Source organism: Monodelphis domestica, chromosome 7 (genome assembly GCF_027887165.1).
Source record: "Monodelphis domestica isolate mMonDom1 chromosome 7, mMonDom1.pri, whole genome shotgun sequence".
Taxonomy (NCBI): domain Eukaryota; kingdom Metazoa; phylum Chordata; class Mammalia; order Didelphimorphia; family Didelphidae; genus Monodelphis; species Monodelphis domestica.
In genome coordinates, this window is record NC_077233.1 from 285627574 (window position 1) to 285650068 (window position 22495).

At 37.3% G+C, this 22495-nt stretch overlaps 1 protein-coding gene across 5 annotated transcripts in view; it reads left to right on the forward strand.

Annotated features, from left to right (window-relative positions):
- DMXL1 (Dmx like 1) overlaps nt 1–22495 on the forward strand; it is a 178679-nt gene that overhangs the window by 12289 nt on the left and 143895 nt on the right. For all 5 annotated transcript variants that reach the window (XM_007497841.3, XM_007497843.3, XM_056803948.1 and 2 more), the window contains exons 2-6: nt 1018–1143; nt 12791–12868; nt 15709–15787; nt 18448–18580; nt 20030–20096. In XM_007497841.3, coding sequence (XP_007497903.2) covers nt 1018–1143; nt 12791–12868; nt 15709–15787; nt 18448–18580; nt 20030–20096 — 483 coding nt within the window. The remainder of the gene's footprint in view (nt 1–1017; nt 1144–12790; nt 12869–15708; nt 15788–18447; nt 18581–20029; nt 20097–22495) is intronic.

Consider the following 22495-nt stretch of genomic DNA (forward strand, 5'->3'; position numbering starts at 1 on the left):
GCTGGAGAATATGAATATAATCTTCACATAGTAAATCATATATTATCTTCATTTTGGGGTTATCGGTGGCCAAAGGGATTTTCTTAAATTATAAGTCGTTAAGATATCGCCCTTCTTCCTACTCAGTAAATCTCTGTTACCTCCAACATTTAAATATGTACCTCTGTTTGATTTACTATCATCCAGTTGTTTCTAGGTCTTTGCTGAAAGTTCAAACAAAAAATGCTTCTATAAATATTTTAGTGTCTGTGGGGCATTTTTTTATCATTAACTTTTTTGACATATACATAGCAATAGGCTCTTTGGAACAAAAAGTATGACATCTCAGTCATTTTGCTTATTGTGGGGGACTGTGGGGAACAAGGGGCTAAATCCCCCTAACTCCTTTCCCTTCTCCTGACATTCCTGTAAAAGGGTCATGAAAAGGGCGCAGCTGCAAGGAAGAGTAACCTTGAGTATCATGATGTGAAAGCAGAGAGAAATCTCCTCCCTGGCTCCGGAGGTCAGGTTCTAGTCAAAACTATGTTTGTTGACCGTTTGCTTCCCTTGAGCTACCTTGGTAGAGAGTAGATAAATATACACATTGCTTCTGGCTGAAAGACAGAACAGCAGAAACCTGTGAGAGCAAGTAGTAGCCTGAAGCCTGATGGAATACAGACTGTGAGAAGCCTGCTAGTGTTGTGTCAGTCCTTTTCACCCTTTCATGTTTCTCTGCTCCCCTTCCACCCATGGAACCCTGTATGACCTCCGACCCAGATATCCTAACAAAAAGTAACGGCTTATCATAATTCTAAATTGCTTTCCAGAATGGTTGGGTCAGTTCATATATGGCCTTACCAACCATGTATTAATGGGCTTGTCTTTCCATAACCTATCCAGCATTGACTTTTCCAGCTTTTCTCATTTTGTCAATTTGCTAAGTGTAAGGGGAAACTTAAAAGCTGTTATAATTTACAGTTCTCTTTTGTTTAGTAATATATGACTTCTTTTTTTGTAATTGTGTTTTGTTTTTTAAAGGCTTATGCTTCTGGATGTGATGTTGTAATACTGGGAAGTAACTTTGAAAGGTTGCAGATAATCCCAGGAGCTAAGCATGGGAACATTCAAGTAGGATGCGTTGATTGTTCAATGGAGCAAGGGAAGGTATGTATAAAAAATTTGGAATGTATTATTAGTATGTTTTATAACTTAGTAATTTCAGAAGCATACATATCTGATTGATTAGATAACTTACTTTACATGCAAGTCTACTGTATCTGAATATTTTTTTTCCTCCTTGGAATTAATTTGAATGGCTTAGAAATTCAGTTGTATTAGTAGTCCTTTTATCTATCATTGTGTTATGGTTACCCTCTCTGAGTTGTATAGAGAAATAATACTTTATGTCTGAATATCTGCTGAGCAAGTCTAGGATAAATTTTTTCCTTCAATAGATAGTGATAAATGTCTTAAAAAATTTGAATTTTAGGAAAAATAAGAAATGAGTCTTTATATCTTTATATCTTTATATCTTTACCATGTTGTTTGTTGAAAGACCATGAGAGGAAACATGGTGAAATGTATAAAGAAGCCATCCTTAATGTTAGTATGATCTTGTTTCAAGTCCTGCCTCTGATAACTAACTGGCAGTGTGATCCTAGAGAAATCACTTAGCTTCTAAGTTTTGTAGACAACTCTCTAAGATTATATGTGGTAAAGTTATGTTTTATCTGCATTAATTAATTCCCCCGGGAGGCTCTCTATACTAAAGAAATCATAAATTACTTAGCCAATCAGTAAAGTATTTGTTTTTATTTAAATATCTTAAAAAATTTAATAACAAATTTCCACATGTTTTCCAAAGTTATATGTTCCATATTATCTCCTTCCCTTCTTCACCCCCAACCCTTCCTGGAGCTGACAAGCAATTTAATCTGGGTTATATTTGTATTATTGCACAAAATATTTCCATATTTTTCATTTTTATAAGTTAATAAATAATCTTATAAAGCCAAACCTCCTAAACATATACCCAAAGAAACAAGTGATAAATCATATGTTTCAGCTACATTCCTATTTCAACAGTTCTTTCTCTGGAGGAGGATAGTATTCTTTTTATAAGTCCCTCAGAATTATCCTGGATTATTGTATTGCTTAGTAGCTAAGTCTTTCATATTTGAGCATTCCACAATATTTCAGTTACTGTGTAAAATGTTCTCCTAGTTCTGCTTATTTCCTTCTCCATCACTTCATGTAGGTCTTTGCAGCTCTCGCTCTCTCTCCCCCTCTCTCCCTCTCCCTCTCCCTCTCCCTCCATCTCTTTCTCTTCATGTTTCCCTCCCTCCCTCCCTCCCTCCCTCAAATAGAAAACTCAAATACCGTATTGCACATACAAGGAAAGCAATAATTTAAAATGTTTTTAAAATATATAACTTAAAATCAGTGACACACTGTGTCAGCCAAGGAGAGGTAGAGTACCAACGTTTCTCACCCAAAAATGAGATCCATTTCCTTTTAACTTGGCTATGATTCACAGTGTGAATGGAAATGATTTTCACCAAGTAACAGGTTTATAAAACAGTAGTACAGTAAGTAATGCACATAAATACCAAAATTCCCCAAATTCCCAATAGCTTAGTTAATTACAATAGCAAACAAAGTCAATTACTGCCATAATTCCGAAATGTGGTAGAGGAGCCCAGAGAAAATACAAACCTCTGTATTGCTGATGAAACCTTTTGAGTCTAAAATGTCACCAAGAATCTAGATCATTCTGGTGGAAGGTAGAGTAAGCTGAAGATATAGAAGCCATCCAGAAGCCAGTAGGCTCCTTGGGAAATACTCCCCCTCGGGAGCTATCCAAATGTACCACATCCCCTAGGAAAACCTTCCCACCTCCCAGAAATGCAGAGGTAGGGAACACAACAACACTTCAACTACTAAATGGACCCTTTACCTCTTGTTACAAACAACTCAATGGCAGGCAAATGATCAGTCAGAGGTAGGGATGCTAATAGATATACTGAAAAATCACTTCTGAAGACTCCTTAAAATAAATTTAAATTCTTAGGTCATTAAGTTCTCCAAAGGTTGCATACAGGTTGTAACCAGTCCATCCATCAACATCTATCTGACAATTAACAAAGGCAAAAAGGAACAAAAGGCTGTATAGACAATATGTGACCTCGATGGATCTGGTGACAAACTCAGCATCCATATGGACATATGGTTTTGCCATGGAAAAGGGTTTGTGCAACTTGTTTATGAATTTTTACAATAGTATTTTCTCTAGTCCAGTCATGGGGGGAGGGGGGGGAGGTACAAATAAAGGCAATGTAACAGCACATATAGCAAATTGCCAAAACACAGTAACAGAAAGTGACATAGTGTAACAGAATATATTACATTAGATTAATATGTGAATTTAACAAAACAAAATTAAACCTTAAAACAAGCAATCGGCAAATACAATATATGTGATAGGATACAGGCACTGAATTCAAGAGTCCTTTTCTCCAATTCCAATAGTTGTGTTACAAAGATTTGTTTACTATTTTGGGGGGAACAAACTCAAACAGTTAATATCAATAAAGCAATGGGGTTTGAAAAAGGCTTAAAATTAATTTCCAGACTCATTAAGATTCCTTCACTTCCCCAGTATCATCACACATCTAGATTCTTTTGGTCACACCTGGGGTTCCCTGTACCCACACTGGGCATAGTGTGGATGAACCCCATATTAGGTGTATTGCAAAGACTGGGCAGGCCCAAATAACAAGAGGGTGTAGAGAGGTGAATCTCCCCTCTGAATCTCAGGATTATTTGAGCTAATTGCAAGGACCAGTGCACTTAAGAACAGTAGTAAGAGAAGATAACTTTGCGCTGTGCAAGTTCTAATGCTCTCTTGGATTGGGAGCTTTTTGAGATAAGCAGGAAACTGGGCCATGCTTTGCAATTCTACTTTTTGTCAGTAGGTGGTGCTACTGGTTAGGGGTGTGTGATCCTTTTAAGAATGTAGACAAAGCTTATCTAATTAGCTTTTGGATGGAGGACAGGCAAAAAAGCCTTTGGCCTGAGGCTGAGTTTTTTATTTTAGAGAAAATGCTAGGACCATGTGTTTCTTACCATGTGCTGATTTCTTTGGGCAAAATGCTGCTTTTCTGGATTGGCCTGGGACAAAAAGAGTTTATAAATTACTTTACTCTTATATTTGGACTCTAAAATACTCTCAAGGTAAAAAGGACCAGTTTTTTGTTACTTTAATGCTGTTCTTCCTTAGTGATCTCCCTAGGTTTCACCTCCTACTTAAGTGCGAGGCACGTGGGGGCTCGGAAAAAGGGAGAAAATAGACTTGCAGGAGCAAAGCAAGTCTAAAACTTTGTTAATTTCAGCTTAATAATGAACTCCCTCTAATTGCTCACTACCTTCCACTAGTACTCTGGAATTTTGGCCTTCAGTTAGAGTCTCCCCAGGTTGAGGGCCAGCTAATTGGGTTGCTTCCCCCTGAGGCAAGGGTGGAAGAGATAGAAGCTGTCTACCTAGTTAAAAAGTCCTGAGGAGAAAACACAGCTATTGTTACCTAAGGGAAAAAAGACCAGTCAGCTAATGCTGCTAAGTAAAAAAAATAGCTGTGTTCTCTTTATGTTAAGGGAAAAAGGAAATAAAATGTTTGGACTCATTTCCCTTTTCCAGCAGTAAATTGTAGAACCAGTTACTGAAAAAAACTGACTTGAGATAGTAACAAAGTGAAGGAAAAATTTAAGAAAATTGAGGGAACTTTGAGGGTACTATCATAATCTTCGTGGTCTGCCAGAAATGTAAGGATTAAAAATTAAAGTTGGACAAAATATAAGAGAATGTGGTTGCTGAAATTAATATATCTCAAGTCAAATAACTTTTTAGCAGCTTTATTTACAAAATTGAGGGAAAGAGTAAAGTAAAGAAATGAGAAAGAGGGTAGAGAAGGTATCTATCCTATCATCTAGATAATTACTCCGGTCCAGTTTGAGCCAGGCAAGGTTTGTTAACCCTCCACCAGAGGACCATGAGTCAGTGGGGCCAGTGGTGAATAAAGCAATGGTTCCAGCTACAAGGCCTGTCTGGAAGCTAGTCCCTCCTATGATAAATGGTTCATTGGGGAGACTTGTCAGGGGAGACAGGATCCATTGGGGAGACAGGGGATTGTGAAGATGGGATTAACTCTCCCCAGCCTACTTTTACATTTAATCACCAGAAACTTATATACCCCCACTTTAGGCTTAAGTGGGGGTAGGTCCACAACCCACGTGCTAAAGTGGGTGACAATTCAGAAACGTCTGACCCCTAGGCAGTCCTAAGAAAATTTATAAACTACAATTGGTCCATGTAAAGTGCCTCCACAGGAAGTGATGCAAAGCAGGGTCTTTAAAAATAGTTGGAACTTCCTGTGGACGGGAGCTTTTGTGGGAAGTTTTTTGGACTTGGAGCTCTTGGAGGATCTTCTCTTTAGACTACCATATGGGTGAGTGAAAAAGACTGACTCCTTTCCTGCCTTCTAGAGAAAGGGGAAGTATCTTTTAAGAAAAGAGGATGGACAGTGCAAAAGCATCAAGAGGGGGAGATGGAGTATAGTGTGTGAGTAAGAGACATAAGGTTTTCTAGTAATGAAATCTGGTGAACTGTGTGCTGGGTTGACGGTGGACAGGCCTGAGTGTCCCCTCTGGCGTGCATGCCATAGGTTCACTACCACAGATATAGGACTTTAAAGTTAGAAGAATCTAATTTACTTCAAAATAACAAATTTCTACCTATTATCTGTTTTCTTTGCCTCATGTATTAAAAAATGTACTGTATCAGTTGATGGTTTTTTCTTTCAAGATATTCTTAAATTTTAGTCCTTCTAGAGTTAAAAGCTAAACAGCAGAGTTTGATTTTTATTCTAGAGGCAGTAGGAAGTAATTGGAGTTGTCTGAGTTGGAGAATCACATAGTCATATTGGCACTTACGGAAAATTATTTTGGTAGCATTGTATGAATAAACTGGAGCGATGAGAGTCTTGTGTCATAGAAATCAATTAAAAGGCTATTATAATAATCTAGGTATGGGGTGATGGTCTGGCATCTGTTTAGATATGTGGAGTGAAGGAGAGTTAGGAGCTCATGATAATACCAAGGTTACAAACCTGGAAAGGATGGTTGGTGCCTTCAACCGAAATAGCAGACATAGGGAAGTTATGAAGAGGATGATTTAGGGATAAAGATAATGAATTTCATTTTGGATACATTGGGTTTAAGATATCACTGGCACATGCAATTTGAAATGCCCAGGAATCAATTACAATGGACATAAGAAGTACAAAGAATGAAATAACCCCTATTTTCAAGGAGCGTATATTCTAATGGAGAATATTTACATATAAAAATATATGCAGAATTAGTATAAAGCTAATAAATTTAAATGCTGAAATACAAGATAGTTTGGGAAGGACACTAGAGGCTGAGGGAATCAGGAAAAATTTATGTAGTACTCATGCTGCAATCTAAAGGAAGAGAGAGACTTTGAAGCGGTGAGAAGAAGGGAGTGAATTGCAGTCATTGAAAATGGGTATGGTCAATGCAAAAGCATGGAGAGGGGAGAAAGCATGCTACATATGAGGAAAGAGAAGATCAGTTAGAACTCAGAAATCATGTCCAACAAGCTGGAAAGATTGGAACTGGGTTGGATTTTAAGTGCTAAATCAAAGGAATTTTTTTTTAACCTAGACACCATTGGAAGCTATTGGATTTGATTGAATAAGGAAATCACCTGTTCAGACTTGAATATGGAATAATTCTTCGATAGCTGGAGGTAGGATTATTTGGACAGTGAGAGTTTTGAGTCAAAGAAACAATTTAGGAGATTGTTGCAATAATGAGAGATGATGAGGGCCTAAATGAAAGTAGCTGTGTGAGTAGAGGAAAATGGTCTGTTGCAAGAGGTTATAAAGGTGAAAACAGCATGATCTGGTGACTGATTGGATATATTGAATGTTGGAGAGTGAGGAGTTGAGATTATGAATGAGGGGAATGAAAAAGATCATGGTAGCCTTCAAGAAATAGGGAAAAGAGGGGAAGATTTTGTGGAAATATGATGAGTTCATATTTTAAATTTAATGTTTCCAAGACATCTAGTTTGAAATGTTCAACTAGGTGATTCATGAGTCATGACTGAAGCTCAGGGGAGTGACTAGGGCTGGGTGTACAATTGAGGAGGCAGCTGTATAAAGATGGTACTTAAACATGGGATCTGATGAAATTATCAAGGGAGAACATTAGAATAAGGATTCTTAACTTGGAGTCTAATTTCTTTAAAAGTATTTTGATAACGAATTCAATGTGATTGGCTTCCTTTGTAATCCTTTGTATCTTATTTTATGTATTTGAAAGCATCATTCTGGGAACTGGCCCAGAGAATTCACCAGATTGCCAGAAAGGTCTACAATACATATTTAAGAACCTCTCATTGGAGAAGAAAAGAGGTCCAAGATAATATATCAGAAAATACCCTCAGTTAATCATTAAAGAGACTGAGGAGTGGTGAGACAAGTAGGAAAAGAACCCAGAAGGAATAATGCCATGAAAACCCAGAAAGGAAAGCATAAAGGTGGTCAGCATTGTCAAGTGTAGCAGATAGGTCAAGTAGAATGAGGACTGAGGGAATTGCTAATTAAAAAAAATTATTGGTAAATTTAGAGAAAGCAGTTTCAGATGAGTTATGAAGTCTAAAGTCAGATGACAAAAAGTTGAATAAAAGGAAAGGAAGTGGAAAAAGCAAGTATACAACTTAAATTTGTTTTTCCTTCTAAGTTCTTTGTTTATTTATTTAAACCCTTATCTTCTGTCTTGAAATCAATATGTTTTGGTTCTAAGGCAGAGGAGTGGTACGGGCTGGGCAATGGGGGTGAAATGACTTGCCCAGGGTCACACAGCTAAGAAGTGTCTGAGGCCAGACTTTAACCTAGGACTTCCTGTCTCCAGGCCTGGCTCTCCATCCACTGAGCTACACAGCTGCTCTCTTCCCAAAGCCAAGCCAATATTAAAGCAAGAGCTTAGTATCTACACTCTTGATGTGAATGTTTGTGTAAGAAGAATAAAAGAAGCAATTGAAATAATTTTGAATCTCTTAAAATGTATTCCTTGTGCCATTTTCACACATTCATTTTCGTTTGGTCTTCTCAATTGCCTGCTCTACCTGAAGAGGTTTTTCTTTGTAAATTAACTTTCTGACATCAATTAGTTTTCGGTGAGTATAAGTTTTGGGAGTCAATTTCCCTAGGACTTGATGATCCTTAACAATATTGTCTGATTAAATATGTAAAGGTCATGAATTGAAAGGTAAAGAAGACTTTCTAGACCATCTAATAATGCAACTGTCATTTTTCCAAGATGAAGCAGTAACGAGGCCCAGAAAGATTAAGTAATCTACCTAAGATAATAAAGACGGGGGCTTCAGAGACAGGGTTTGAACCAAGGATTTCTAACTCCCGAACCAGTGACTTTTCCACAATGTGACAAGGAAATCACTTAAAGACTGATATATATTAATTTAAGGTCGCCAAGGAATTCAGCTATGTAATTCCTAAATGAAAACTCAAGTCAGCCGTCAACCTTTTATGGAGTTTTAATTACAAACAGGAGGAAGAAAGGAATTAGAGAGAGAGAGAGAGAGAGAGAGAGAGAGAGAGAGAGAGAGAGAGAGAGAGAAAGGGGAGAGAAGGGAATAGGGCTTAAATACCCGCTCTGTTTAGGCTGGGCCAAAAGGCCCAAGCCCTTAGGTAGCTTAGAAAGAGATCAGTCCCTATCACTCACCTGACCAAAATGGAGAAACAGTCTCAGTACTCTACAAGAGTAGAAAAAGATGGCTGGGGTTGTAATAGTATTGATTCTAAGGTAGAAGGTAAGGGTTTAAAAAAAAAATTGGCTTTGTGGGGCAGCTGGATGACTCAGTGGATGGAGAGCCAGGCCTAGAGACAGGAAGTCCTGGGTTCAAATGTGACCCTGGCCTGGCTCCCATTGCCTAGCCCTTACCACTCTTCTGCCTTAGAATCAATGCATAGTATTCCAAGGCAGAAGGTAAGGCTTCGGAGGACGGAGGACTAGAGTCCCAGCTGCCCCATGTTGTTGCGGTCACTTCTCTTTGTAACTCACATTGCGTGTTCCTCCTAGGAAACGTGAGCCCCGGAATGATGTACAGCCTTGTTAGTTTCAGATAGAATACGCTCGGCTATGTAAAGGAGGCCGTTAGTCTTCGTAGACTTAGTGACTTGCCCAAGGTTATAGGGCAGAACAGCTCAGAGCCATTTTTCACTTGCGACTGATCTAATCAAGAAGCCTTTTATTGATATTAATTCAGTGTTTTCTTTGCAAATTCTGCCAGCTTGAACCTATACTTAAAACTCAATAAATTCAAAAGTTGGGCAGTCTTTCTCCTGAAGCAGAGCAGCACACCTCATTTGTTGGGAGATTGCAGCCTACTCTCCAAAAGTTCTCATTTGCCCAAACTTCTGGTTTTGTTGCATTGTTGTGGACAACAGACAAGATATGGTGCCTGGGCCAGGGGCAGGGAATCTGTTAGAACCCCCCCAGACTGCCTGGCTGCCAGGGCCCGCTCCTAGCTGACTGCATGCAGGGCTGTGGCTGCCGAGGATACCAGTCTGTACAATTAGAGGAATACACCTCCCTTCCAGGAGGTGACCGGCTCCCAGTGCAAATGCTACTCAGTAGGGGAGTCCTTAAAAGGAAAAGGTCCCTGACCCAACCCTCATCTGAGTACTTCTACGGGTGGGCCTGGGGACAGTTAAAGTGAGAGGCTGCCTCTAGAACTTGGAGTGGATGCAAATTTCCTGGAAGCCTCAGGCATTTGGCAGGCTTTGGGGGCTTGTTAGGGACTGGGGATTTGAGGGACTGACTTTAGCTACTGCTAATTGAATTGGGGAATTTTCTGCCCAGGTAGCTGGGTGCACATAGTTCAAAATCCAGAAGACTTCTTCCTGTTTCTGAGTCCATCTCTGCCTTACCCTGTGGGGGTGGATAGGATGGCTAGATGGGCACCCTCCATTTGAATGGAAGCCCTTTGGGCTGGGTGTGTGATTTCTCCATCCCCTTTTTTATTTTTAAACCCTTACCTTATGTATTTGTTCCAAGGCAGAAGAATGGTAAGGGCTAGGCAGTGGGGGTCAACTGACTTGCCCAGAGGTCACACAGCTAGGAAGTATCTGAGGTCAAATTTGAACCCAGGACCTCCTGTCTCTCAATCCACTGAGTCACCCGGCTGCCGCCTTCTCCATCCTCCTTTGAAGGATTAGGGAAGATCTGATTAGCATATTTCCACAGGGCTTGGTGAATAGGGCTCAACCCTGGATTTACTCAGGGAGTTATTTTAATTAGGGTCTGTGCAGTCTGTTGGGCCTGGACTTAATCCTTTGCTTACCAAAAGCTGGATTGTTACCTGTTCTATTCACCCAGTAAGGGCCCACAAAGACTAAAAGGACTTTGTTCCTTTTGTGGGGCTATAGGTTCTTAGAATCTATCTCCAATCTGAGTCAATTAGCCTTCTCCTGAGCTCCCTGGAGCCTGGGGGTGGGGTGGGGTGGTGGGACTGAGGGGCGTGGCCACCCCCTGGGCTGAGCTGAGCTCACTTGTGTGCTCAGCTCCTCAGACTGTGGAGAAAGAGGCCAGAATGCCCCACCCCTACTTTTGGGGGCTAGGCCAGCCTCCCAGAGGGCCAAGCCTAACCTTGCCCATGGAAAGTCTTTTGTGTAGGTGCCATGTTTGGCACACATGCCATAGGTTTGCCATCATGGTCCTAGCCTGTAACTGAATTTTTTTCAGTTTGGGGGTGGGAAGGAAATTGCTACATTATAGCTATTTAAAGGCTGAAATTAAGTGCTTAACTAGTAAAGGATTGCTGTGAAAAAATGAAATATGTCATAAATTATGATTTGTGTTAGTAAAAATGGAATCAATTATTCACTTAGCATTGTCACATTGATTCAGAAGATTTGCCATTTTAGCAAATATTCCATGATACATAATTCAGGAAACATTTTCTATATTAAACTAGATTTTTCTCTTATTTAGTTTTTCTTTAGAGTTTTGCAGCTTTGACCAGATTAGATTGGGAATTTTAGACCATCCTGGGTTGTGTTGCATGGATTACTTATATTAACTTCTGTCTTGATGAAATTTTTTTTTACTTTTTTTTTTAAAACCCTTACCTTCCGTCTTGGAATCAATACTGTGTATTAGCTCCAAGGCAGAAGAGTGGTAAGGGCTAGGCAATGGGGGTCAAGTGACTTGCCCAGGGTCACACAGCTGGGAAGTGGCTGAGGCCAGATTTGAACCTAGGACCTCCTGTCTCTAGGCCTGACACTCAATCCACTGAGCTACCCAGGTGCCCCCTTTTTTTTTACTTTTAAGAAAAATCTAACTCAGATGATACTTAATCCTGTTTATCCATGAAACATAAGTGGAAATTAAAGGAAGAAAGTAAAATTCCTGTTTTAGAGAATTTACATATCAGGAAATAAATGGAAGTATGAAAAGGCAAACTGAGTAAACATTGCAACAAATGAAGGATTAAACACATTTTGTGTGATTTCAAAGTTTCTTTTATTTTGTAGATTTAAAACATCAGAAGGTTTTGAAAGGTCAAACAAAGGATTGTATGTGGGCCTGAGGGTTTAGTTCAAGAAATTTTGTTAGAGTTTTGAGGCTCTCAGAATAGCATATTTAATGTGGAACTTCTTAAAGGTTTGGTTTAATTTAGGCAAGTTTTAAATTTGGAATGGAGCAGTTTATCAAGGCAGTTTCTTCTGGAATATGGTTGTGAGAGAGTTTTGGAATCAGAATAAAGTCCCCAGAATCTAGCCCTAGATATACTGTGTGAACTTTGGACATTCCCTTCATCTCACTGGCATTTGGTTTTCTTCTTTTGTAAAATGAAGAGGATAAAACTCCAAAGTTCCTAATCTGTGAACCGGGGAGACTTCAGCTCTTGTGTTCTGCTGCTGTGTGACCTTAAACAGAGTGCTTGATCTTTCGATACCTCAATTCTTTTTGTTTTTCAAACATGAAAAGAATCAGCTGTGCTATATGATCTCTAAGTTCTTTAGAAGATTCTATTTTTGTGGCACACTAAGGGAAGGTTCCTGTACCTCTAGAAATGGATTACTTCATTTTAAAAGAAGGAACTATTTGAGGGATAGTTGAGAAAAATGCTATCCCAGGTAGGAGCTTTGATTTATGCATTCAATTTGACTCAATAGATTTGAGAGAGTAACAAATTAATAGTTATGAATTGTACTCTAAATACCATATTTCACTTATCTCTGATATCTGATCTGGGATTTAGAACTAAAAGGAAGGTTGGAGATGATTTCATTCAATTACTTCATTTTACAGATGGAGAAACTTGGGCTCAGAGAAGCTAAGAGAGTTGCCTAAAGTGCCATAGACAGGAAGCACCAGAACCAGGAACTGAAACCTGGTGATCTGACTCCTTATCTAATGGTCTTTCCATGATTCTGCATATTAGAGAATCAGGAAGGCATGTTGAGATGGTACAAATATTATGATCTCCAAAGGAATTTTAATTCTGAAAATGTTATTTTAATTCAAATTAATTATTCTAATTTTTTCTAATCAATCTAAATTCCATTTTTAAGTCTAATAAAGCTCAGATATTCTACTGGAAGATTTAATAGAAGAAAGCCACAAAAACACTGATCTGCATAAAAATGGAATACACATTTATTTGCCATGTTACATAGAAATTTTTATTTGTCTTCTTAAAGATTGCAGCTTCATATGGAAACATTATTTGTGTTTTTGAACCAGTTAACCTACTGAAGCAAAAGAACACTCCAAATGTGGTAAGCAGTTTATAATTTTTTTTCTTTTAGTGGTTAAGATTTCTTGTTTACTGAAAGGTTCTTTTTTTCTGATTTTGTATGAATCACTGTGACCATCAATATTTAGGAAGATATATATTGTTAAGGGTATAGTAAACATTTTCTTCAGTATATAGTTTTATTTTACTAGGACAGTAAACTAGTTTAGATGAAATATCTTGAAACTGTTTTGACTCTGCTGATTCTTTGCTTATTTTACTGATAAGCTTTTGATTAACTAAAGTTTAGCAATAAGCAGTACAGTAACTGGAAAAATGACAATAATCTGGTTTAGTGTGATAATTTTCATTTCTGTCTCCTTTATTACATTTTCAAAGGTATTTGTATCTTTGACATGACATTCCACTTCTTTACCATAGTTTGTAATTACTTATGAACAGTTCATATAGGCTTCAAGATGTGGTAAAGAAGTGGAATGTCCCAGAGTGGAAAATAAGACCTGTAACAAAAAGAATGAGGATAGTTTAGCTAACTTCAGAGTTGCACGTAATGACTTTATAAATAAGAAGTATGACAGAGATAAATGAGCAGTCTTTTTCTGGCTCCCTTCGGGATGAAACTGTGGCAAAAATTTATCACACCAACACAAAAACTCCAAGCTAAATAGGTTTATTGAGAGGAGGCCAAACTCCCAATAAAGCCGGACCTGGTCAAGATCAAAACCAGAGACCCCAAGCCAGTAGGAGTACAGTAGTAGGAGAGAGCCTTTTATGCCAAGAAATCTGATGACACAGTAACAGAAAATATAATCACAATTAAAATAGAATGAATGCAAAATCTTTCACATAGGTAGTTTTTAATTAATGACGGAAATGCTGATTAAGCTAGAAAGTGTAAAAAAAAAAAACCACTATGGGTGGTAACTTGTCTATTATTATGGTTGACCTTTCCAAGGCCTCTGCAATAAGGGGTTGGAGGCTAGTTGTTTTTCTGCTGACAATTATTGATGTAGTACTAGGAGTCAGCAGCTCCGTCTGACTATCTTGTTTTACAAAAAAGAGGAGTATAGTGGGCTATGTGGAAACTCTTGGGTTATAGGCTTAAGGACAAGATGTAAACTATTTTTCTTAGCTAATGTTTATAATCCATGTAGAACAAATGATGTTATTTGACTATTAAGTCAAGACTAATGATTATGTTCTTAAAATAATCATAAAGAACAATACTATTATAATCAGAAAAGGGGGATGGGAGTTTTATATTCACAATACTTGAAGAAACTGGAGATTTCCAAAATAACATTCAATATCAGTCAGATAAAATAATAATATGCCTCACATTTACAAAGGACTTTATTTTCCTCAAATCACTTTATCCTGTATCTTATTAAGTGTCATTAACTCCATTTTTAGGAAATGGAGATTTAGAGAAGTTTAGTAATTTGTATAAGATCATATACCTAATTCTTGGCAGGTCTTAGACTAGGATCAAAATCTCTTTTACTCTTATGTCATTGTCTTTCCACTATCTAACATAAAGGAAAAATTTCCTCAAAGGGTTTTAAAATTTGCTTTGAAAGACTCCTTAAAACCTCACATAAATTCTTATCTTTTTAAAAAAATTCTTTTGTCTTAGTATCAATTCTATATATAATAGCTGGTAAATGTCTGAGGTCAGATTTGAACCTGGGTCCTCCCAACTCCAGGCCTGACACTCTATGGTCTATCCACCAAACAGCCAGCTAGCTGTCCCTGTATATGCTTTTTTTTTTTATCCTTACCTTCTGTCACAGAATTGATACTAAGTTGATACTAAGAATTGGTTCCAAGGCAGAAGAATGATAATGGCTAGGCAGTTGGGGTTAAGTGACTTGCCCAGTCACAAAGCTACAATGTAGGTCAAATTTGAACCCAGGACCTCCAGATGTGGTTCTCTATCCACTGAGTTACCTGCATAAAAGTTCTTAACAGTAATCTATATACCAGTGTTTGTGTGGATTCATATAACAGAATAACTAAAATAATTAAAAGCTATTATATAGCTATTTAAAAATTATCCCACTATATAAAATATATCTTCATGAAGTAAAATAAAATTAAGTAGAAGAAGCAATAGCAATTTATTTTTCCCTTCTGAGTGTACATAATTGGTAATCATGATAGTAGTTGTGAAAGATTGAAGGAAAACCAATTCCTTTTTTTGACAAATAGTGTAGACTCTACAAAAATGGCAATAAATGTGTATTTCATAGAGATTAGGCTGGAAACTGATTTGTAAAAGTATTAATATCTCAAGAGAAAGCATTTAGGTCCTCATAAAAAGGAAATATCATTTGATCTTTGTGCCTATGGTTCTCAAAACATTCTTTTGTGAATGGGAAAACTTAAATTAAGCTTAAATTCTGTTTTATTAGTTCTGATATAATGGCCTCTTGGTAATGAATTATAACAACATGAAAAAATTGCTTTGAAAATGAGAATCACAAAGATGAATTATGGATTTAGTTTAGATATTTATTGAACAAATGAATATCAGTTTATGAAAAGCAGCGTCTGAATGTGAAGTGATTTATTGTAATGAAATCCAAAGGATTGTACCCTATTGTTCAACATTCCATTGAACTTTAGTGGAGATAGAAATGACAGTGTGGAATTTGTAAATGGGTGAGTAGTATGAAGGAAAGATGGTTGAGCTCTAAGAAATATAAGATATCTGTATATGAGTCTCCTTTATCTCATTTACTGGTAGCTAACTGAATTATTTGAATTTCCTTCAGTGGGAATAAACAGTAATTTGTACATTTATAAAAGAGAAGAAAGAGGTGCCAGTAATGTCATCTTATTCATTACTTTTGTTTTTAGGAATTATATAATCAATGGCAGAAAAGTGGCCAGTTTTTTCTGGAGTCCATAGCACACAATATAACGTGGGACCCCACAGGTAAGAAAACTATATTAAATGAAACATTTTGATATTTAGTCTAGCTATAAGACTATTCTCATATTAAATTTTAGTTTGGTAAAATTTCAACTTGAGACATTTCCTTATATCCTTGTACAAAAGATCTTTGAACATATTCAAAAAAATGTATTACATCTTAACTTTCCATTTAGATTCCATCCATTGATAATTAATTTTTAAGTGAGATCAGTTAAAAAAGTATTATAATTATTTTGATTATTACAGAACTGAAGGAAGAGGTAAAGGCTCAATCACTTTTCCTCGTGTTTACTATAGCAATGCTTTTGATTCAGAGGACACTTAAACTCTTTAATTATTCATTTAAACAGTGTTATTAAAAAGGAATGAACATTTTCTTAATTGTATTTGGTAGTAGATTGTAGTCTATAAATAGTGACTGTTGGTTGTCTTCTTAATTTTTGTTTGCACACCCTTAAGAATAAGAAAGATATACCTTTTCATAATTTCTAAGTTTTAAAATTCTGTTTGAATTTAGAAATTATTGTTTTTATGACAATTCAGTAAACATTTCTTAAGTACCAGTAATTCCATAAACACTTAAAAAGTACAGAGGGATCTGCATATATTGGGGAGAGACAAAGGTGAGAGAAGTAATACAGAGTAAGCCTAAGAAGGTAAAATGTACCAGATGTTTGAGTTTGAACTCTTATTTGGTAGGCAGTAGTGAAGAACTGAAGGTTTTTCAGCAAATGAGAGATCTAATCAAGTCTGAATTAAGTACATTAGTGTGGCAGCAATATGAAAGATAGATTGGAAGATTTAACTTCACAGCTGAGTGGAGATGCCTTGGAGAGAGGACAACCAGGAAGGGAAGGAGGGGGAGTGGTAGATTATCTAGGCTTTTACAATGATGAGAGCCTTCTGTTGGGTAGTGGCACTTTTAGAGGAATGAAGGGGTTACATACTAGAGTTGTAGTGAAGATAGAAATGAGAGGACACGGCAACTGATTTGATATGAGGATGAGAGTGAGGAATTGAGTATGATACTTAGATTGTGAATGGGCATCTGGGAGTATGGTGATACTGGGAATGGGAAAGTTAGGAAGAGGGAATGATTTTCTGAGAAAGATAATGAGTTTAGTTTTGCACATATTAAATTTAAGATGTCTACAATCTAATTTAAGATGTCCAATAGGTTGTTGGAAATGTGATCTGAAGGTCAAGAGAGGTTAGGGCTAGATAAGTAAATCTGAGGATCCTTAGCATAGAGATGATAACAGAGTCCCTGGGAACTGCTTAAATCACCCAGTGAAAGAATATATAGGGAGAATAAAATAGGGCCCAACATAGTCTTAGGGAACATGTATTATAATAATAGGGTATGAACTGGATGAAGGTTCAGCAAAGAAAACTGGGAAGGAGTAGTCTTAACCTTAGGGGAACTGGGAAAGAGTAATGTCATAAAAACCAAGAGAAAGAGTACAAGGAAAAGAGAATGCTAGACATTGTCAAAATCTTGTAAGTAGACAAGACATATGAGGATTCAGAAAAGGTCATTATATTTGACAATTAATAGGTCATTGGTAACTCTGGAAATAGCAGTTTCATTTGGAATGAAATTGGAAGCCAGAATTTAGAGATCAAAAGGCAGTGAAAAGAAAGGAAGTAAGGTACCACTTGTAGATGGCCTTCTCAAGTTGTTTAGCCATGGACGGGAGAAAAGACATGGGATGATTGCTAGCAGGGTTAGACAGTTGGTCTGATGAGGGTTGTTGCAGATGTGAAAAACATGGGCAGGTTGTAGTCAGTAGTGAAGCAGCCAGTAGTTGGATGAGAGAGTATGGGTGATAGAGGGACGAGGACTGAATGGAATGGCATCCCTTTTGCATGTATAATGGTTTGCCTTAGTAGAAGGACCACTTTATCATGCTTGTAATAAGGGTGAAAGAGGAGAATTATCTTTGTGATGTCAGATGAGAAGAGAAAGGGAGGAGACAGAGTTTTAAGACAGTGATGGTGAACCTTTTAGAGATGGAGTGCTGGGCCCCACCCCCAACCTGCCCTCTAGACACAGTGCTGTGCTGGCTCCCCACCAGAGACCTTCATGTCATGCCCTTCCCTCCTGTTACCCTACACAGGAGAGGGAGGAAGTGCTCCCATTGGTCTACTGGGTGGAGGGGAGGGTGAAATGAGGAATGTCCTCAGAGAGTGTACAGAGGGGGAGGGGACTGGCCCTGTGCTTGGCTCCCCTCCAGCTCTATGGCCTTTGAACCACCCATCTTATTCCCTGTGTATTCCCATTGGGCTGTTGGGCAGAGGGGCGGTTGATGTGAAAAAATGTCATCAGGCACACTGGAAAGGGGGAGGGAGCAGCTCTACCTGTGCCCCTCTGCCTTGCTAGTAATGAACTCTGGGGCTAGGGGTGGGGTGGGGAGGTGGCTGAGTGCCCACAGAGAGAGCTCTGTGCTATCTGTTCCATAGGTTTGCCATCACTGTTATAGGGGAATGACCTATTTTTTTTTTCAGTGACATATGAGACATGCTGAGAGCATGGCAGGAGAGGGAAAATTTTGGAATATTTTATAAAACTTTAATACATGAAATATTTTGTATTTCAATATATGATTACATGTAAGATTGCAAAGAGAAAGAATAAATTATGCCTTATATTCTTTTAGGCAGTCGTCTCTTAACTGGTTCTAACTGTTTGCAACTTTGGTCTAATAATAATTTGGAGAAGCAATCTGAAGATGAAAATCCTGAAAAAACAGATCTTAATTTTGGGGATTGGCGATGTATTTGGCACTGTAGGTAAGTAGCAAATGTGCAAATAAAAACAATTTAAAAAATTATTTTAACAGCATAGATTTATAGAATTATGCTTAGAAGGGGCATCAAGTCTTACCAAATCTTAGCCCCCTCATTTTTAACAGAATGGACAATTGTAACCGCAGGGAGGTTATCATTTCACTGAAGTCATACAGGTATAAGAGTCAGGCAAGATATGAACTTAGAAGAATAAGTCTTCTGACTCCAGAGATAATTCTTTTTCTCCCTTACCACAATATTGTTAAAAATGCTTAATTTAACTTTTAGGCATTAGAAACAACTGTAAAATCAAAAAGGGGGCAGGGAAGATAGGTTTTATTATGTTTTATTTGGAATTCTTTTTCTGTCCACTTTCCTAAAACCTATACAGAAGAATAGTTCTACAAATCTCTTTATAGATAGCACCCATATCTTTTTTTAGAAAACAAAATCACACATTTCTATGTTTGTTGAATTAGGGAGAGGATATTAATTTGTTAAGTGTTTAGATTAGCTATTATTGAGGCAGCTTAGTGTGGATAGAGAGCCAGGCCTGGAATTGGGGGGTCCTGGGTTCAAATATGGCCTCTGATGCTTCCTAGCTGTATGTCTCTGGGTAAGTCACATAATCACAATTTCCCAGCCCCTTATTGCTCTTCTGCGTTGATACCAAAACTTGTATTGATTTTAAGACAGAAAGTAAAGGTTAAAAAAAATTAGCTATTATCTATCTAAGGATAGACTGGGGATAGGGAGATTGAGTAGGTAGGTAAAGCTCAGCAGAGCATAGAAGAGATAAGACGATAATGGGAAATGAGCTTGTTTTGAATAAAACAAAACTAGTCTCAACAAGCATCAAGGGAAGATTATATTTTAATGAGTCATGCCCAATACATAAGACTGCTCTTAGTCAATTAAATCCCTTCAGATATTTTAACTTGGAAAATACTGTTATTACTGGTCCAAACTTCTTGATGTTGGAAAGAGTATATGAAATTCTAGAAACATAGTTAACCAGAAGCCTTGTTTTTGAAATCTCAGTTTCTTTTTAAAAGAAGTCTATTCTATAGTCTACTTATAACAGATTAGCCCAGCTTTTAAAAATTAATTCTATCTGTCCTTAAAATTTTCATCTTTAAAGAGATAATTCTTTTTGTATTTTTTGCATGTGTAGAATTAATGTAAAGATTTTGACTTTTGAAATCATCTTAGGTTTTAATTCATTTGTTACTTTATTTCCTAAGTCTTGAATTTTTTTTTTTGTTAACTTGTTTGTAAATTGGTTATTTTATGAGACTATATAGAATAGAAGTGAATTTGATAGTAGAGCAGTGCATTTTCAGGTGTGTTAGTCTGACTTTCTTATCAGAATAACAGCATTGAGTACTTTGCTAATTTTATCATCCTTGAAATGCTTAGATTGATGAAGAAAATTGCTTTTATATTTCATAGAACTGCTTCCCAAGTTCATTTAATGAAATTTTCACCTGATGGAGAATTTTTTGCTACTGCAGGAAAGGTAATTATTAAAACTTCTGGTTGTATGTTGTTTTGTATTAGAATACAATACTATTGTCATAGCCTTAATTTTATTTAGATAACTAAATGATCCTTTCATATGAATAAAATTCAAACTGTCAACATATTTTAGGCTACGGTGTTGTGACCATTCTTCAGCAAGCAAAGTCTTTATTGCAAAGTAGAAACTTGCAACATATGACATGCGTTGCCTGAAAGACATTTGCAAACATTTCTTTGCTTGTGTGTGCAGATAAGACATTATTTCAAGAACAATATACAGTAGGGCCCCTTTATCTTAAGATTTTCTGTGGTTCATCCTGAAGGGTAGGAAGTCTTCCAACTGCAATGAGCTTCCCTTTTTGTTTTAGTCACTTTTGCTTCCACTTTTGCTTTTTTTAGGGTTTTGGTTTTTTTTTTTCCTTTTGTTTTTGGTAGGGAGAGAGATGGGAGGTCATGGAGCATCAAGCTTCACTAGAGGACCCTCCAAATAATTGTATCACAAGGGCTGTTTTAAATTTTAAAAGTGGAGTACTCTTGTTATTATAAGAGTTAAATTAGGAATTTTGACAAAATAAGAGAGCAGCTTTTAGTAATTTAAGTTTTAATGAGACTAGTAGAGTTGTGCATTAATATTATCCCTTTAAGCCAGAGAAAAGAAAACTTCTAGCAGCTTTTAACAATTAGCAATTTAGTTTAATTAAAATAGAGATAGTAAAAGAATATAGTAAAATGAATATAGTAAAGGAGAGAAGTATAGGAAAGAGGTAGAGAAAGAAAATTTCCTAATGTCTATACTAGTTATTCTTTAACTTCCTATAGTTACTACCTAAAACTGCCTATATCTACCTATAACTGCTGCTCATAACTACCCTTCAGGTAAGTCCAGCTGATCACCTTTCAGCTCAGCTCACCAGGCAGAATCAATATATCTATATATCTATCTATCTCCCAATTAGTAGCTAATCACCAATCTGTACCACCAGCAACCAACCCCCAACAACCAACTCATGCCCAGCAGCCAACTTCCCCGCAACTGCTAGCCCTCACTGTCACCAACTCACTCCCCCAACCCCCCCTCACCCCAACTGTCAGCAACTGACAGACTGACCAACTGATGCTGGCAGCCTTTTATAACCTTCCCCTACCTCACTTCCTTTCTCTATGGTTTCTCTTTCCTGTCTCTGGTTTCTTCTTCCTGTCCCTGAGGGCTGGTTAATCCCACACATCTCTTAGTGCTTGCTGTTGGTCCAAAAGTACGACTACTACTACTTATTCATATTTGGCAATTTAAAAAGAGCAAAGCAAAACAAAAACCAACTTAAACCAGTAATAGTGTAATTATAGTATCTATACTATTTATCTATCATAAAGAAGTATAAATAAAATTTGGGATCCTGAGTTTAATATAGAAGTTATATCTATCTATGTATTGTAAACCTTAAAATTTCTCAGACTTATGAATGTTGGAAATTTCCCCATTGGGGAATCTTCTACTTAAATTCCCTAGCAGATAGTGAGAATTCTACTTGAATGTGAAAACTCCTTGCCTTGGGAATATTCCTACTCCACCCTACTTAAGACTGCTTTAGGACAGAAAACTCCTTGCTGAACAATGAAAGTGCTTTGACCCATGCTTATGGAAGGGACAGGAAGTTCTTTGAGTCATGACTGTTTTAGAATTGATACAATGGGATACTAAGTACCTAAAAAGGTGGGGCAACTTGTAAACTACTTAAACCTAAAAGGGTGATAACTTATTCAGAGGTTTTTTCTTAATGAAATTTGTCAAAACAGCACCATTTTTTTCTGACTTACTAAAGAGATTAAAACTACTCAGCTGTGAATTCAAAATGGGCGATCCTTTAGAAACATCTACAGTGATTGGTAGATGTAAGGACTTAGGGGAGGTGACAGAGGAAATTTTTGCCCTTAAAAATAAGAGCTTGGATCTCATTCAGGCATCTCAATTTCTGATTCTTATTCTGGAGGATCTCATTCTGAGAGACTCATTTCCTTGAGGACTGATGCTTGAGGGCTCTTTCCTTGGAGATAGATCTCTTTGAGGAGAAGTGCTCTTGGAGGAAATCTCATTCTAAAGGAGAGCTCCTTGAGGAGCTCCTCTGAGGGGCTCTGTCCCTCTGGGGTAGGAGCTCTGGAGGCTCTTGAGAGAGGCCTTTTGAAACAATCTCTGGCTGGAAGACTCTTTGAGGAAGGACGCTGGCCTGGTGTCACTAGTATCCTTGTTTAGTCAGACCTTGTGGTGAGTGTTAAAAAACTGACTGATTTCTCTTTTAAGACTCAGGTCTAGGCCATATTGGCTTGAGGCCCTTCATACTTATTCCTTTCTTACTCTCTCTCTCTCTTTCTTTGATTACTCATTGTATTGTTAATTAAAAT